This window comes from Carcharodon carcharias, chromosome 4 (genome assembly GCF_017639515.1).
Source record: "Carcharodon carcharias isolate sCarCar2 chromosome 4, sCarCar2.pri, whole genome shotgun sequence".
NCBI lineage: Eukaryota > Metazoa > Chordata > Chondrichthyes > Lamniformes > Lamnidae > Carcharodon > Carcharodon carcharias.
In genome coordinates this window covers 63,050,318-63,065,570 of record NC_054470.1, presented here as the reverse complement: position 1 = coordinate 63,065,570, position 15,253 = coordinate 63,050,318, and the positions used below count along the sequence as shown (strand labels likewise).

The window sequence follows — 15,253 nt, the reverse complement described above, 5'->3', positions numbered from 1 at the left end:
TCTGGCTCTACCACAAGCTTAATGGTAGGTCATCCATTGTTCAAATGTTCCCACTGTCAATTCCAACTTTATTGAATAAACACGGACTACCTTTTAAGTGTAATAAATCCAGGCTTGTATGAGCTGCATTTACATCAGAGTGGTGTTTACCAGTTTTTGAGCCGGATGCCATTTATCTATAGTTAAAACTTTAATTCCTAAAACTAAAAGTTATATTCTAAAACAATTGAATTATTGACTAGATTTTCACAGTGGATATGGTAGGCTAATGGTAAAGATTGGGGCATGTGATGTCAGGGGACAAAGTGTTGAATGAATAGCAATTTAAAAATAGAAATAGGAGAGCAGATTGGAAGAAGGTAGTAAGTGGCTTCCACACAGATCTGTGTTGATCAGAAAGACCACTGTTATTCCTAATTTACATTCATGATCTGGATTTAGGATTAAATAATTCAATATCAAAATTAGATTATACCAAACTGGGGGTATAGCTAACACTGATGTACAAGACTTCATAATGCAAGGCAACATTAGGAAACTTTCAGACAGGCGGTCAAGTGTTAAATTTACTTGAACTGGACAAATGAGAGATGATGCACTTCAGTGTAAAAACCTACAACACCACCTTAGAAAATAAAAAACTGAATAAGTTAGAACAGCAAGGAGATGGGGGGGAAACAGATCACTAAAAGCAGCATCAAAAAGCAATTGAAAATGCTAAATGTGCTGAGGTTTATTTCTAATAAAATAATCTAAAACTCAAAAGTAGAAGTGTTTCCTAACTTTACTCCCGAAATGCCTGACTCTAACTTTTAGGCGATGTCAGTTCATACTAGGCTTCCCAAACAGCAGAAATGGACTCTATCTACCCCATCAATCAGTTCCCATTAATATCTTGAAATCTTTGATCAATCACCCCTTAATCTTTGAAATTTAGGGAATATAATCTAAATTTAAAACACCAAATTTGGCAATGTGTTCATGCCTTTATTCCTGCAAAATATGTTTAGCCAATACGACAACTGATAGCAATAAATTGAAGGTAATTCCTTGCCATCACCGCTGTAATAGAACCAATTTATAATCTTATCTCGAAGATTGCTGTGTGTCTTAACCAGGAAGGCAGGCATGCCAAGTGCTTAATTGATTCTCATACCATTATAATTGATACAGGTAAGGTTTTGGTATCTATTTGATTGACAATTCCTCACATTTAGTTCAAAGGCAGTATCCTAGGCATCACAATACTGTTTGTGACGGATGGTTTGGACACAACTTAAAGAATTTTTTTCTGAATAATATTCAGGGCATACAAGCTTGCTTAGTGATTTTAAAAATACTGTAGAATTCTGTCTGCTAAGAGACATTTTTGCTCCTTGATGCAATAATTTACCACTACCACTGGCAGAAATCCTTTATCAACTTAGTGATTACATCAAGCATGTCAAGGTAATTTGACACCAAGTTAAAACATATAAACATAAGAAATGTAGTGAGCCGTCTGACAGTACAGAACGTGAGTATTGCTGAAAAAAGAAATTTTGTCGAAGCTTTTTGTCTTGCAGTCAACAGGCCAATCGCAAGAATACCAATGTCGGGGGAAGCAATAACTTTATACTGTATGAGAAAGGAGTACTGATTCATTGCTAGAGGTGTTGCCATGGAGAATGATCCTGGATCAGACCCCCACATTTTTGGTAAATTCTGTTAGAGACCGATAACATTTTGTTTAAAATAGACAAAGTTTGAGATTCAAGACACCTGCTAAGGTAATAAAGCCACAAGAGTCCATGGGTTTTGAACAAAACTAAACTTTACTCTACAAGGTCAGAAAGATAAAGCAATTTACAATGTCTATCGTTTACTCTAACATTCAGGGTAAATATGAGGTACATGTGAGTTAACAGGCAAACTGTGGTCAGACACACCACACTGCACAATAAATGGCAGTTGCAACCAAGACAGAGTCAATGTATTACTCAACAACCCACACAGAAGGTTGCTTTGTTAATAAGAAATGAAATTAAATTGATAGCAAGAAATGATGTGGGGTCAGATGATGTAGAATCTGTGTGGGTAGAGTTGAGGAACAGCAAAGGTAAAAAAGCCATAATGGGAGTTATGTACTGGCCTCCGAACAGTAGTCAGTATGTGGGGCACAAGATACGCACCTTTTCTATCTCCTGGTGTAAGAAAGGCAAGGTTACAACGATCATGGGGGATTTCAATATGCAGGTAGACTGGGAGAATCAGGTTGGTAGTGGATCCCAAGAAAAGGAATTTGTAGAATTCTACGAGATGGCTTTTTGGAGCAGCTTGTGTTGGAGCCCACTAGGGAACAGGCAATTCTAGATTTAGTGATGTGTAATGAGGCAGATTTGATAAGGGAGCTTAAGGTGAAGGAACCCTTAGAAGGAAGTGACCATAATATGATAGAATTTACCCTGCAATTTAAAAGGAAAAAGCTGGAATCAGATGTAACGGTATTACAGTTGAATAAAGGCAACTGCAGAGGCATGAGGGAGGAGCTGGCCAGAATTGACTGGGAGATGAGCCTAGCAAGAGAGACAATGGAACAGCAATGGCAGGAGTTTCTGGGAGTAATTTGGGAGACACAGCAAAAATTCATCCCTAGGAGGAAGAAGCATACCAAAGGGAGGATGAGGCAACCATGGCTGACAAGGGAAGTCAGGAACAGCATAAATGGTAAAGAGAAAGCTTACAATGCGGTGAAGAGCAGTAGGCAGCCAGGGGATTGGGAAGCCTACAAAGACCAACAGAAGACAACTAAAAAAGAAATAAGGAGGGAGAAGATTAAATATGAGGGTAAACTAGCTAGTAATATAAAAGAAGATTGCAAGACTTTTTTAGATATATAAAAGGGTAAGAGAGAGGCAAAAGTGGACAATGGGCCGCTGGAAAATGACGCTGGAGAAGTAGTAGTGGGGAACAAAGAAATGGCAGAGGAACTGAATAGGTACTTTGCGTCAGTCTTCACAGTGGAAGACACAAGTGACATCCCCAAATTTCAAGAGAGTCAGGGCGCAGAGGTGAGTATGGTGGCCATTACCAAGGAGAAGGTGCTAGGTAAACTGAAAGGTCTGAAGGTGGATAAATCACCTGGACCAGATGGATTACACCCCAGAGTTCTGAAGGAGATAGCTGAAGAGATAGTGGAGGAGTTAGTGGTGATCTTTCAGGAATCATTCGAGTCAGGGAGGGTCCCAGAGGACTGGAAAATAGCTAATGTAACCCCCCGTTTAAGAAGGGAGTGAGGCAAAAGACGGGAAATTACAGGCCGATTAGCCTGACGTCGGTCATTGGTAAGATTTTAGAGTTTATTATTAAGGATGAGATTTCAGAATACTTGGAAGTGCATGGAAAAATCGGGCGAAGTCAGCATGGTTTCATCAAGGGGAGGTCATGCCTGACAAATCTGTTAGAATTCTTTGAGGAGGTAAGGAGTAGTTTAGACAAAGGAGACTCAATGGATGTTATCTACTTGGACTTCCAGAAGGCCTTTGACAAGGTGCCGCACAGGAGGCTGCTCGGTAGGATAAGAGCCCATGGTGTTAGAGGCAAGGTACTGGCATGGATAGAAGATTGGCTGTCTGGCAGGAGGCAGAGAGTGGGGATAAGGGGGTCCTTCTCAGGATGGCAGCCGGTGACTAGTGGAGTTCCGCAGGGGTCAGTGTTGGGACCACAACTTTTCACTTTATACATCAATAATCTAGATGAAAGAACTGAGGGCATCCTGGCTAAGTTTGCAGATGATAGAAAGATAGGTGGAGGGACGGGTAATATTGAGGAGGCGGGGAGGCTGCAGAAGGATTTGGACAGGTTAGGAGAATGGGCAAAGAAGTGGCAGATGGAATACAATGTGAGGAAGTACGAGGGCATGCACTTTGGTAGGAAGAATAGAGGCATGGACTATTTTCTAAATGGGGAGAATTCAGAAATCTGGAGTGCAAAGGGACTTGGGAGTCCTAGTCCAGGATTCTCTTAAGGTTAACTTGCAGGTTGAGTCGTTAGTTAGGAAGGCAAATGCAATGTTGGCATTTATTTCGGGAGGACTAGAATATAAAAGCAGGGATGTGCTGCTGAGGCTTTATAAGGCTCTGGTCAGACCACATTTAGAATATTGAGAGCAATTTTGGGCTCTGTATCTCAGGAAGGATGTGCTGGTCCTGGAGAGGGTCCAGAGGTTCACAAGAATGATCCCAGGAATGAAAGGCTTAACATATGAGGAGCGTTTGAGGACTCTGGGTCTATACTCGATGGAGTTTAGAAGGATGAGGGGGGATCTGATTGAAACTTACAGAGTACTGAAAGGCCAGGACATGGGGAAGATGCACGTTTGCCCCGACTTTCTGATCGACCTGCTCCCTGCAGGCCAGGTTGGTGAAAACTCTGCCTCTAATTTCCATTTATGATTTTATGCTCTATTTGTATCACAGTTACTGATCAGAGACAATAGCTGGAGTTTGTGTTTCGACCAGGTAGAACTAAATTTATATTACCTAGCTGAAACCTGAATACAGCTATTCTAGGAAGACGGTGCTGTGCACAAACACATACACCAAACTTCTCTTCCAGCAGTTAATGCAACAATTTGTATTCATATACCTTTCATGGATTGAAGAATCCTCATTGAAACACAATCTAAACCAGGAAGTGTAAGTTAGAATAGTTAGTTCAATATAAAATCACATACAGAAAAAGAAAAGAAAAAAAATGGGATTGTGAGAAATAAGAGGCAAAGGGAAACTTTTCTTTACATTTCCAGCAATAATTAAAGGAATAAGGCTCCACAATTATTAAAGTTAATCTTCAATGCCAGAGATGCTCTTTGGCAGCAATTTAGACTTAACACACCATTAAAAATTCACTTACACTTGAAATGGACTAACTTTCTCTGGCTCGACCAACAGGCAACTTACGGGTAAATATTGCAAATTCACGTCCTTTACATATTTGAAAGCCAGGTACTAGCATAGTGCAGCTCATGGAGGAGCAGGGCAACTTGGACAGCAACTTCCCAATTTCTGATTTTACTGTATATGCATAGGGCAGAGTTTTCTGGCTGATGTACAGGTGGCGGAGCCCGCACGTCAGCACTTAAAATGTCGCGTGCTGACATCGCGAGCATCCCAACGTCAGTGAGCAGCATCGCGATATTTCGGTCGGCGGGCGCACACAGCAGCGGGACGCGTGCCTGCCATTAATTAAAGGCCTCGTTAAGGCCCTTAACTTGCCAAATGTCCAGGGTTTTGAGGGGCCCGTGCGAACTTCAGGTCAGTGCATGGGCCCAACGGGCAGGTGGGTAGGAGATTTTTTAACAAAAGTCATGCACTGGTTGGATATGTGGACTCAGAGGGGTTGTTAGTGTTTTCCATGAAGTTTTAATTACAGAAAGTGTTTTAAAGTTGCCTGTTTGATCGTTAGCAATTCACATTGATTTCCAGGAGCTTTTTATGTACTTTGAAACCAGTCTGCAGACAATAATCTTTCTTGGGCCTGCAGCTTTCCGGAGGCCTCCATTTAGCCGGGGGTATGGATTCTGACATCTCCACTGGAGGCAGCTCCTCTGAGGAGGGAGGGAGGGAGGGATAGAATAAGGAAGAGGCCAGGACTGGACAATCGACTTCCAGGGGAGCCACTTTTGGGAGGCCAGGCGCAGGCACAAGGGGCGCAAGGCCAAGAGGTTGTCCAAGGTGCAAGGGGCCACAGAAGATGACACTATCCTGCTGCCAGGGTATACAGGCGGCGAAGCAGCTACCTCAATATGACTGAGGTGCAGTGCTGAAGGAGGCTCTGACTGTCAAGGGAGACAGTCACCTATATCTGTCAGATGATTAGCCCTGAGATATCTCCTGTGTGGGAGGACACCCCATGCCAGCGGCTCTGAAGCTCACAGTTGCCCTCCACTTCTATGCCTCTGGTTCCTTCCAGGGCTCAGTGGGTGATCTTTGTGGTGTTTCCCAATCAGCTGTACACACTTGTGTCAAGCAGGTTACAGACGCTCTGTTCAGACAGGTATAGACCTTCATCCACTTCCGCTGTGACCAGGTAAGTCAGGCACAGCGAGCCAGAGGCTTCGCGACCATTGCTGGCTTCTTGCGCGTCCAGGGTGCAATAGACTGCACACGTTGCTAGCAAGACACCAGCAGTTGAGCCCAGTGCCTTCGTCAACAGGAAGGGCTTCCACTCCATGAGCATGCAGAGAGTGTGTGATCACAGGATGCAGATTCTGCAAGTTTGCGCAAGGTACCCAGGCAACTCCCACGATGCCTACATCCTTAGACACTCCCAGGTGCCGGGGCTCGTCAGTGCTCCGGCTTGGCTGGCTGGATGGTTGGCTGATAGGTGACAAGGGCTATCCCCTCCGAAGGTGGCTCATGACGCCACTCCGCCGTCCAAGAACAGAAGCTGAGGAGCACCACAATAGGAGCTGCAGCACCACAAGGGCTGTGGTGGAGAGAGCCATTGGTCTTCTCAAGATGTGCTTCCGTTGCCTGGACCGCCCAGGGGGCGCACTCCAGTACCCCCCAGGTTGCATCTCTCTGACAGTGGTAGCATGCTGCACTCTCCACAATCTTGTGCTGGAAAGGGGGGTGGATGCAGTTGACGATGAAAACTTGACGCCCTGGATGAGACTGCACACTATGAATCCAGCAGTGGCTCAGAGGATGAGGAAGCACAGGGCGATGATGAGGGGCTGCACGCCGACCCACTATTACACCAAGGAGGCAGGGACACCCGGGACAATTTAATCCAAAGAACCTTCAGCTAGCTCCACACACATGGATCAGCAGGACCAGCATTGCCTGGCACTTCCACACATGGCACTTAAGTGCTACATCTTCCATCTCACCAGCTGCAACTAAGGGCTTAGTACAGAAATGTCCGCTCAAGCACTCATGATATGTCTGTGAAGCAGTCAAACGCAGCACAAAGGAAACACCCTCAGCCATGGTCAGAAAAGTGAACTTTATTATTTCCAACATATAACAGAAACGTCTCTATTGCAAACATAGGTATAATTTTCCCTATTCTAAGGCCAACACAATATGACATACCCGTTGAGTGCCTAATGTGCCTTCTGCTTTCGTTTGCGGGTGCTACGTTTAGGTGCCGCCCCATCGGTCGGAGTGGCTTGTGAGGCAGCCTGCTGAATCTGCTGTCCTGTTGGCGTCGATGACCTTGGCGAGCATCCTCTGCCGCGTGGAGCCTGTGATGGCCCCGCCTGGGAGGGAGTGGCCAGTTCCAGAACTGGCACTTCTCCAGTTGTCGCAGACTCAACGGAAGTAATATTGACTGGCAGAGGGGTGGAGGAACTGCTGCCCTCATCCGGAGCGCCCTGAGAGGAGCTCGCAGTGACGACAGGCAGCTGCTGCGCTGACATGAGGTCCCATTGGACCTCCCTGCTCACCAGAGATGCATGGGCACCGAGCGCCGAGGCTTGGTGCCCAGAACATTGGGAATTACCACCCGTGGCCAGTACCACTGTGAGGGCTTGCAGGTCACAGTGTAACCCAGTCAGAAGATTCTCCATCCAATTGAACCCCCTCTCCATGAGAGTTGCCAATCTCTCAGTGGAGGAAGCGTGAAGCTCTGCCCTGAGGTTCATGCCTTCACGTGCACCCTGCCTGGACTCCTCCATTGATTCCTGCCGCTTGTCCTGCAGCTGAAGCATTGGTGACAACTCCAGCGGCACATCATCAGTGCTGGACTCAGCATGTGCCTGGTCCCCTGCAGCCCTCTGGCTGCTGGTGCCATCGGCACTCTCTGTCCCTACCATTTCCTCCAGCGATTGTGAAGTGCCCTCTCCTCTGTGACCCGGGACACTAGCCGATGGCAAATTTCCCTCTGAGCTGTTTGTGTTTGCGCTGGTGCCTGGCTGGCTGAAATGATGTGCTGCAAGTTGTACGTCTTGGCCCTCAGGTGTGGAGGGGGGGCTGCGGTGTCTATGGGCGTGGCCATGTGGTGGTGATGCTGAAATTAACAACAAGGACAGTGCATCAGTTATCGTATAGTCAGTTAGACCTTTCATCCCTTTCCCCCCCCAGCCTCATAAGTCACTCACCCTTTAAGGCCCTAAGGAGACAAACATTGGTGGGGTGGAAAAGAGTCAATAGGGGACCCAAACATTAGACGTGTGTGCAGATAGGCTGGTCTGATGGCCTCAGGAATGCCACATGGCATGTTATGTGCCATTGGAGTGGGGAGAGTGCAGAGGTACCTGACCTGGTTGCATGCTGGCCTGGATAGTTGCAGGGTTGAGCAAACATCGCAAACACTTGCAACATTTGCCGTGGATCACAGGAGAGTGACAGGTCATTATTGACCTGTCATACCGTTAGGAGGGGCATAGACTGAGTGGGCAGAAGGCAACATTTCCCCTTGGCGCAGGGATGAGTAACGTGGTGGCATTTATTTAAGTTGAATGCCATGAGGTTCACAGCTGAGGTGCTGAGGACCTTTTGGACAGAGTAATGTGGGGCGCACTGGCTGAAAGGGTGGCGGAGGTTTCAACCCCCTTAAGTTGCAATAAGTCTTTGGCTGTGCAGCAGCGATGCCATAGCATGTTAGGCCATGGTGATAGTGGTCAGAAATGGGATAAGGTGACTTTGGAAGGTGGAGGAGACGGGATTACTCAAGGGAACGAGGGACCTTTGTGTATGACCTACACGTCAGAGTGTCTCAGTCTGTGAATGAACAGTGTTGCAGCATTAATGATTGCAATAGCCATCAGTGCTTTGGATGGTGGGCAGACAGCGTGGATTGGAATGTGGACCTCAAATACCTGCCCGCTGGACCGCAGCCTCGTCGCCACCTGCCTCCTGCCGCCTCCCCAGCTCCATGGCCTGCTCCTCAAAGGTCGTGAGGTGCTGGAGCAGGGTGTGCCCACCTCCAGTCCTCTGGCGCTCCCACTGATTGTGTTCAGCTTTTGCCTGCAGAACAGAGAAGAGGATTTATTGGGGCTGATCACTCATGTACTCTGCACGCGCACACCGCACCCCAACCACAGTGGCCCATCTGAGGCCTCCAGTGGCTCCTGTCCACACTACTGGTGATCAGTCACCAGAAGATAGTACAGCTGGTCGCAATCCCCTTCCCCAAATGCCACCTTGGACACATTCGGCGTCCATCACTTTGAATAGCACACGGGTCTTAGCACCCATGGCAAGGAGGCGCAACTAGGTGCGGCACCAAGGTCAGCAGATGGCACTTGGCCATGACACCTTGAGGCTCCCCTTCCACCATCTCATGACCATCAATATGACATGTTTTGGAGTTCTGAATTTGTGTCTAGCTGCCTCCCCTGCAGGTTGCCCCCAGACTACTCAAATGCAACAAACATCAACATATGCTGCGGGGAGAACCTATCTTCTCCTCAACCACTAAGGCTGATGTAAGCATTGCCCACCCAGCGTGCACCAAATGCCCAATGCAGTAACGACAGCAAGATGTGGTGGGGGGGCCTCAAAGGCTACCTTCTGGATCAAATGGCCAAGGCCGCCTGGTACTCACCCTTCCAGAACGCAGCAAATCACTGAATCTCTTACGGCACTGGGTGCCTGTGTGCGGCACATCATCATGGGCGCTTCCAGCGTCACCAAGCTCCTCCCATGCCTGCCTGGTGACATAGGGGACCCTCCTCCTCCCATCCTCTGGATACAATATATCCCGACGGCTGGACGTCTCTTGGAGGAGGACAGCAAGGCGTGCATCGGAGAAGTGAGGGGCATACTAACTCCCCGCTGGCCTCTCTTGCAGCCTACCCCCTTCCTCCTGCTCATGCTCCTGTTCTGTGACAGCTGCCTCTTTCTCTCTCCCCGAGCCTCAAGCAGGCTGCCTGGCCACTCTTTATACAGACTGCTGGTTCCCCATTGGAACCGGTGGTCTGAACACGCCCACCCCCGCGACTATTTTCCTGTTCTCCACGGGAGTCGCTAGCCTGCTGGGCGGGTCCTGATTGGCCCGTCCGCAGAAAATAGCGGCGTGGCCCATTTCAGCGGTGGCAATCGGCTGCCCGCCCGCCGCTGAGTCGGTTGGGCCCACTCGCCCGTCAAGGGCAAAATTCTGGCCATAGAGTCTGGAAATTGATAACCAATTTATTCTATAATAACTGACAGTCCTGAAAACTTACCATTACTTTTATTGCATAATCTGGGCCAATATCTCATCCAATAGATAGCATCATTCATTTCGTACTGCACTAAAGTGTCAGCGTTAAGTTTCTAGAGAGGAACTTAAAGTCACAATCTTCTGAATCAGAGGCAACAGTTAGACTTTAAATGTTTGGACATCTAGGAAGCCCAATCCTATGCCTGAATATTTAAATTGGTTGCAGGTAGGTTATATCTGGTTTGATAATACACTGGATTTCTTTTCTACGTGGTGCCAAACAGAAGTGATTCAGTATTTCACCCTCCAGCTATCTCATTCCAGCTGATGTCAGCCAGCTCCAACTCTGGACTTGTGCTGCAACTTTAGTGTTGGTGCAAAGTGGGAACTGTGTCATGTTAGTGATCAAGCTGTAAAGTGAACACAACTCTGGCATGAACTCCATCTGGTCTAGGCAATCTGGATACATCTAATTGCTTTGAATTGTTTCAAACCAAATGATATGACTATAATCTACACGGGTTATGGACTCCAAAACTAATTCTTGCCGAGTAGTTAGAAGCAGAAACCGGATATGGAAAGTAGAAAGTACAAGCTATAATTTATACTAGGGAAACAGGGCACCAACAAAACAGGAACAAGCTTTGAAGGAAGCATTTCCATTTCTGTATTTTAATTAATACAAGCCAACTCTTTAGTTGAATTTGGAAAAAGGAAATGGGGCAAAAATAAATACCTATAAATGCTAAATACTATATATTTTGGATTAGAATAAAAGTTCAATCACTCCTTACATTCTTCAATATCCTCATCAACAGATTTTCAAACACAACAGAAGTTTATTTTGTAACTTCTAGTAGAAAATGCATCCAATTAATTTTAAATGTCTTTATTCAGATAGTTACCTCCAGGATGATGAAGATTTTTTGTGCTGTCTCTACAACATGATACAAACGACAAATATGCTGGTGGCTCAAATTCTTCATTGCTTCAATTTCTGTTTGAACACGAGGCAAGTCTTCCTATCAGAGAAAAACATATCACATGTAGGACAATCTACTTTGTTTGAATTCGCCACAGCCTGATGGGATGAAAAGCTTTGCTTAATCAACAATAAGGGATTCAAGAGAAACGAACAGGCAGTCTCAAAAGTTCTTAATACCTTCAAAATTATATCTCAACATCAAACTCTCAAGACAGGAATTAGCTGCTTCAGGTTATATCATTCTTCCATTATTTTTCTGTGAACTTACCCCAAGTGTCTCTTTGTCCATGATCTTTACAGCAACTTTTTCCTTCGTCAGTATGTGACGAGCCAGCTTTACTTTAGCAAACCCTCCTGTAAGGGGAAACAAACTTGAGCAATTTACCTGATATTTGTACAAGGACTAGTAAACTTTACTTTCAACGTTGTACCTTCCACCAAACAAGAATATCAGACTTATGGGGTAGTAGGGAAAGGACAGGGGAGGGTAATTCAGATTAAACATGAAGCATATAATCAGTGGTAGTCGTAATGAGACCAAGGGCAGCCAGTCATCAGGGGAAGGGAACTTTCCCCATGGGCTGGATTTATTCGTGATCAGTTGGGGAAGGAGGATTACTGCAGGCAGATAGAAGATAGACAGCACAGCTTCAGCAAGCTGTTGCAATATTAAAAAAATACTTTCACCCACTCTATTATCCCTTTGTCTCTCCTATTTGGAGAGGGAGTGGAATATGAAATTGTGCCCTTGCTTGACATTCCCAAGCGTAACAACAAATGTCAGCAGGCTATCTTCAATTCAAAGAGAATGGCCACTGAAGTTGTCAGAAAAAAAAATGCCAACTATATTTTAGATATTCATGAATTATTACCTAGTAATGAAGTATCCCAAGTTTAAGTTACATAAAAGTTCCATCTTGTGCTCCTTCCACATCTATCAAGATTTCCAGGTGTCTGAAATGACTAATAGCTTGCAATGTTTCACTCAGAACATATTGATATCAAGTACCTACACAGTCCTGAGGCCTCAAGAGAATTGTTTTCCCTGATTCAATTATTTGCTTTTGATCCATGTCACTCAGCTGATCCCCTACATCCAGTTAGATTGTTGACAGCATGACTGGTTTGAACTTCACTTTTAGAAGTTTGTTCAAATTGCTGGGATCCACAATATGTCAGAATCCAGTACCTTTGTGGGGATCCTTTGGGACTGCGTAACTTATCTTTTGTATACTCTGTTATTGGCGGAAATAAACTTCAGCAGCAAAACAAATGTGAATGTTAAATCTGAGCTGATTACATGCTACATGCTTAATAATAGATAACATTGCATTGAAAGTATCATTCTAGAGACCCTACTGGTGTACATGATCAAATAGTTCTTGCATGAGTGCAGAATATTGTGTCTAAAGCTTTAACATCACAGCTAACTCACAGATGTTAAAAGCAGGAGTTCATAAAAATATGCCTCATATTAGACAGAAGCACCGATTGGAACGGATTCATACATTTCCACTGGGATCAAATGTACAATTTTAATTGACAAAGGCAGCCGTTTATGAACGTTAGTTTTTTCTACCAATTTATCCTTTTAGGAACTAATTCAGAAAGTATTGTCTGGTAACATACATATCAGTTGGTTCTAATCTTAAAAGCAATCTATTAAATTTAAGGCAAATGTGTCTTGCATTATCCAATAATTTACTCAGAGCTTATCTGGTGGAGATGTTAGGAAGTAAAGAAAAACAGACAATAGACAAGTATCAAGAAAATAGTTCTAGCAAAATTGGCTGGGTGTTTGCACTAACAGGACTGAATATACTGTAAAGGTTTGAAAGCAATATTGACCCAGAATATGTTGGAATTCCACAGCTCGACAGTGGTGTCAATTGGTCATTTCCCCTCACCTTCCGCACACGGCTCATTAACACCTCATTTGCGGCTCCCAACCATTTCCAGTTGGATTGCATTAACATGAAAAAGCCTAAAAAAATTAATTTAAATACAAACCACGTTTATATCTGGGAATAAAAGGCTAATCATTATGTTACATTTTACAGTGCCAAATGATTATTTTAAGGAAAAACATCATCATGCTGTAAGTGCACCTGTTCAAGTGGTATAGCTATACCATGGCGATGGATAATACCTTTGATTTGAAGAACAGGTTTAATGGTAGCAACAATTATTGTTTCTAATATAACAGAAACAATAAATAATTTAGTGTGCTATTAGAAGCTTTTTTTTTAAATCGCAAGAAGCAATAGTCAAAAATGGTCTTAATCCTAAGAATCTTAAGTTAAAGTTTGATTTACAGATGGCTTTACATACAAAATTATATCAAACAAAAAAAAAATCAGTATTTCAGAGTTAGATCTACAGTACTTTAATTTTTGTTTTTCCCTGTTGATACATAAATTCAATACATGTACATTACTTAATGTATATGCAAGTTTAATTCTACCAGAGACACTTGGCAATTTGCCAAATATTTGGTTTAGAAATGCCAAATTTTCATCTAAAGGCTCTCAATAGTTTTTATTTTAAGTAGTTTTTTAAAAAAAAAAGATTCTTCAGGTGATAAAAGATTCTGAAACCCTGGTCTACCTCCTTAACCAATGAAATTTAAGCAGAAAGAAAAGAAGTAGAGCCAATGAGGTAAAAGGGTGAATTAGAGTCAAGTTAAATACAGAAAAAATGGGAAAGAATAGATTAAAAGATAAAAAAACAAGTTTAAAAGAATAAAACAGAAAAATTACATTTAATCCAGTTGATTGGGAAATGTTGTATTGGTCCTCAGGAAGTTACTGATGAGTGAATGAGAGGGTAGATATGCCAAGTACAACATTATCACTCAAGCTCCTTTAAGAAATCTTGAGGATACTATCTAATTTGCACTTAAGTTTTAAGACAACAATGTATACGGAAAATGACACTAACAGGAGTGAGGATTGCAAGACTGTAACAAAAATACTGCCGCAGCAGATTAAGAAAGTTTTGGAAAAATCTCCAAGGACAATTCATTACCTACTGGAATAACACTCCATGGCCTCATTTGCTCCCTTTCTGGCCTCCATGGTCAAGTTTCATATTAGGGCCATCAATCATGTCATTAATAGAGTCATTGTGACATGAGTTACAAGCCCTAAAAGGATGTGGTGAAGTTAAGCAGCATTAATTGTGTAAATCCAGCAATTCCATGGTACATGGTGAATTTCATTGTGGTGGGTGGTGGTGGGCGGTGGGGGGGGGGGGGGGGGGGGGGGGTCCGTGTCAAGGTTACAATTTTTGAAGTTTTCTTAAGACTAAAAGCAAAGTGGCACAAATCATCCAGATGTTTAGGGAAACTCTGATCTCATAGCATGGGCAGAATTTTGCCCTTAATGGGTGGATGGGTCCCACCAGCTCAGCAGCGGGCGGGCAGCCGACCGCCGCCACCGAAATGGGCCCTGCCACCATTTTGTGTGGGTGGGCCAATTGAGGCCCACCCAGCAGGCTGCCTGACGGGAAGCGCAATGCGCTTTCTGTGCAGTGTGGGGGGTGAGGGGAAGAGATTCCCCAACTGTCAAAGTGCACTCTTTCGCGCATGTGTGCAAAAGAGCACACGTCTCCCTGAGACTAAGTGATGTCTCAGGGAGATTGGTGAAAGATTTATTAACTTCAAAAATAGAAAAATAAAAAAATTATTTACATGTCCCCTCATGTGACAATGTCACACGAGATGGGACATGTTAATAAAAAGCACAGAAACTTTATTAAACTTTTTAAGAACAAACATGAAACCTCATCCCGCCAGTGGACAGGTAGGGCCTTTAATTGGTTCAACTACCCTGTCAATGGCATCATTTTTGCGTTGGCGAGCAGGCCCCGCCCCCAATTCGCTGATGGAAAAATTCAGGCTCATATTTCTACTTCCGTAAATTGCTAGATTTTTAAGCAAACTTATAATGGCGGGCACCATTAATTCGCATTTATTTTCCAGCAAATATTTCATTCAATAATCCTACAGTTTATACACCACAGGTTTAGAGATAGCAAAAACCCGAAATCAATTTACCAGGAATTTGAGTAAATGCCGTAAATACTCAGCAGGTCAGATGACATACATAGGAAGAGAAAGTGGTAATATTTCTGATG

General features: G+C 44.2%; 1 protein-coding gene across 3 annotated transcripts in view; it reads right to left on the bottom strand.

Annotated features, from left to right (window-relative positions):
- The window catches only part of melk (maternal embryonic leucine zipper kinase), a 121,708-nt gene that overhangs the window by 89,931 nt on the left and 16,524 nt on the right, over positions 1 to 15,253 (bottom strand). For all 3 annotated transcript variants that reach the window (XM_041185412.1, XM_041185414.1, XM_041185413.1), the window contains exons 3-4: positions 11,385 to 11,470; positions 11,037 to 11,153 (exon numbers count right to left, since the gene is read on the bottom strand). In XM_041185412.1, coding sequence (XP_041041346.1) covers positions 11,037 to 11,153; positions 11,385 to 11,470 — 203 coding nt within the window. The remainder of the gene's footprint in view (positions 1 to 11,036; positions 11,154 to 11,384; positions 11,471 to 15,253) is intronic.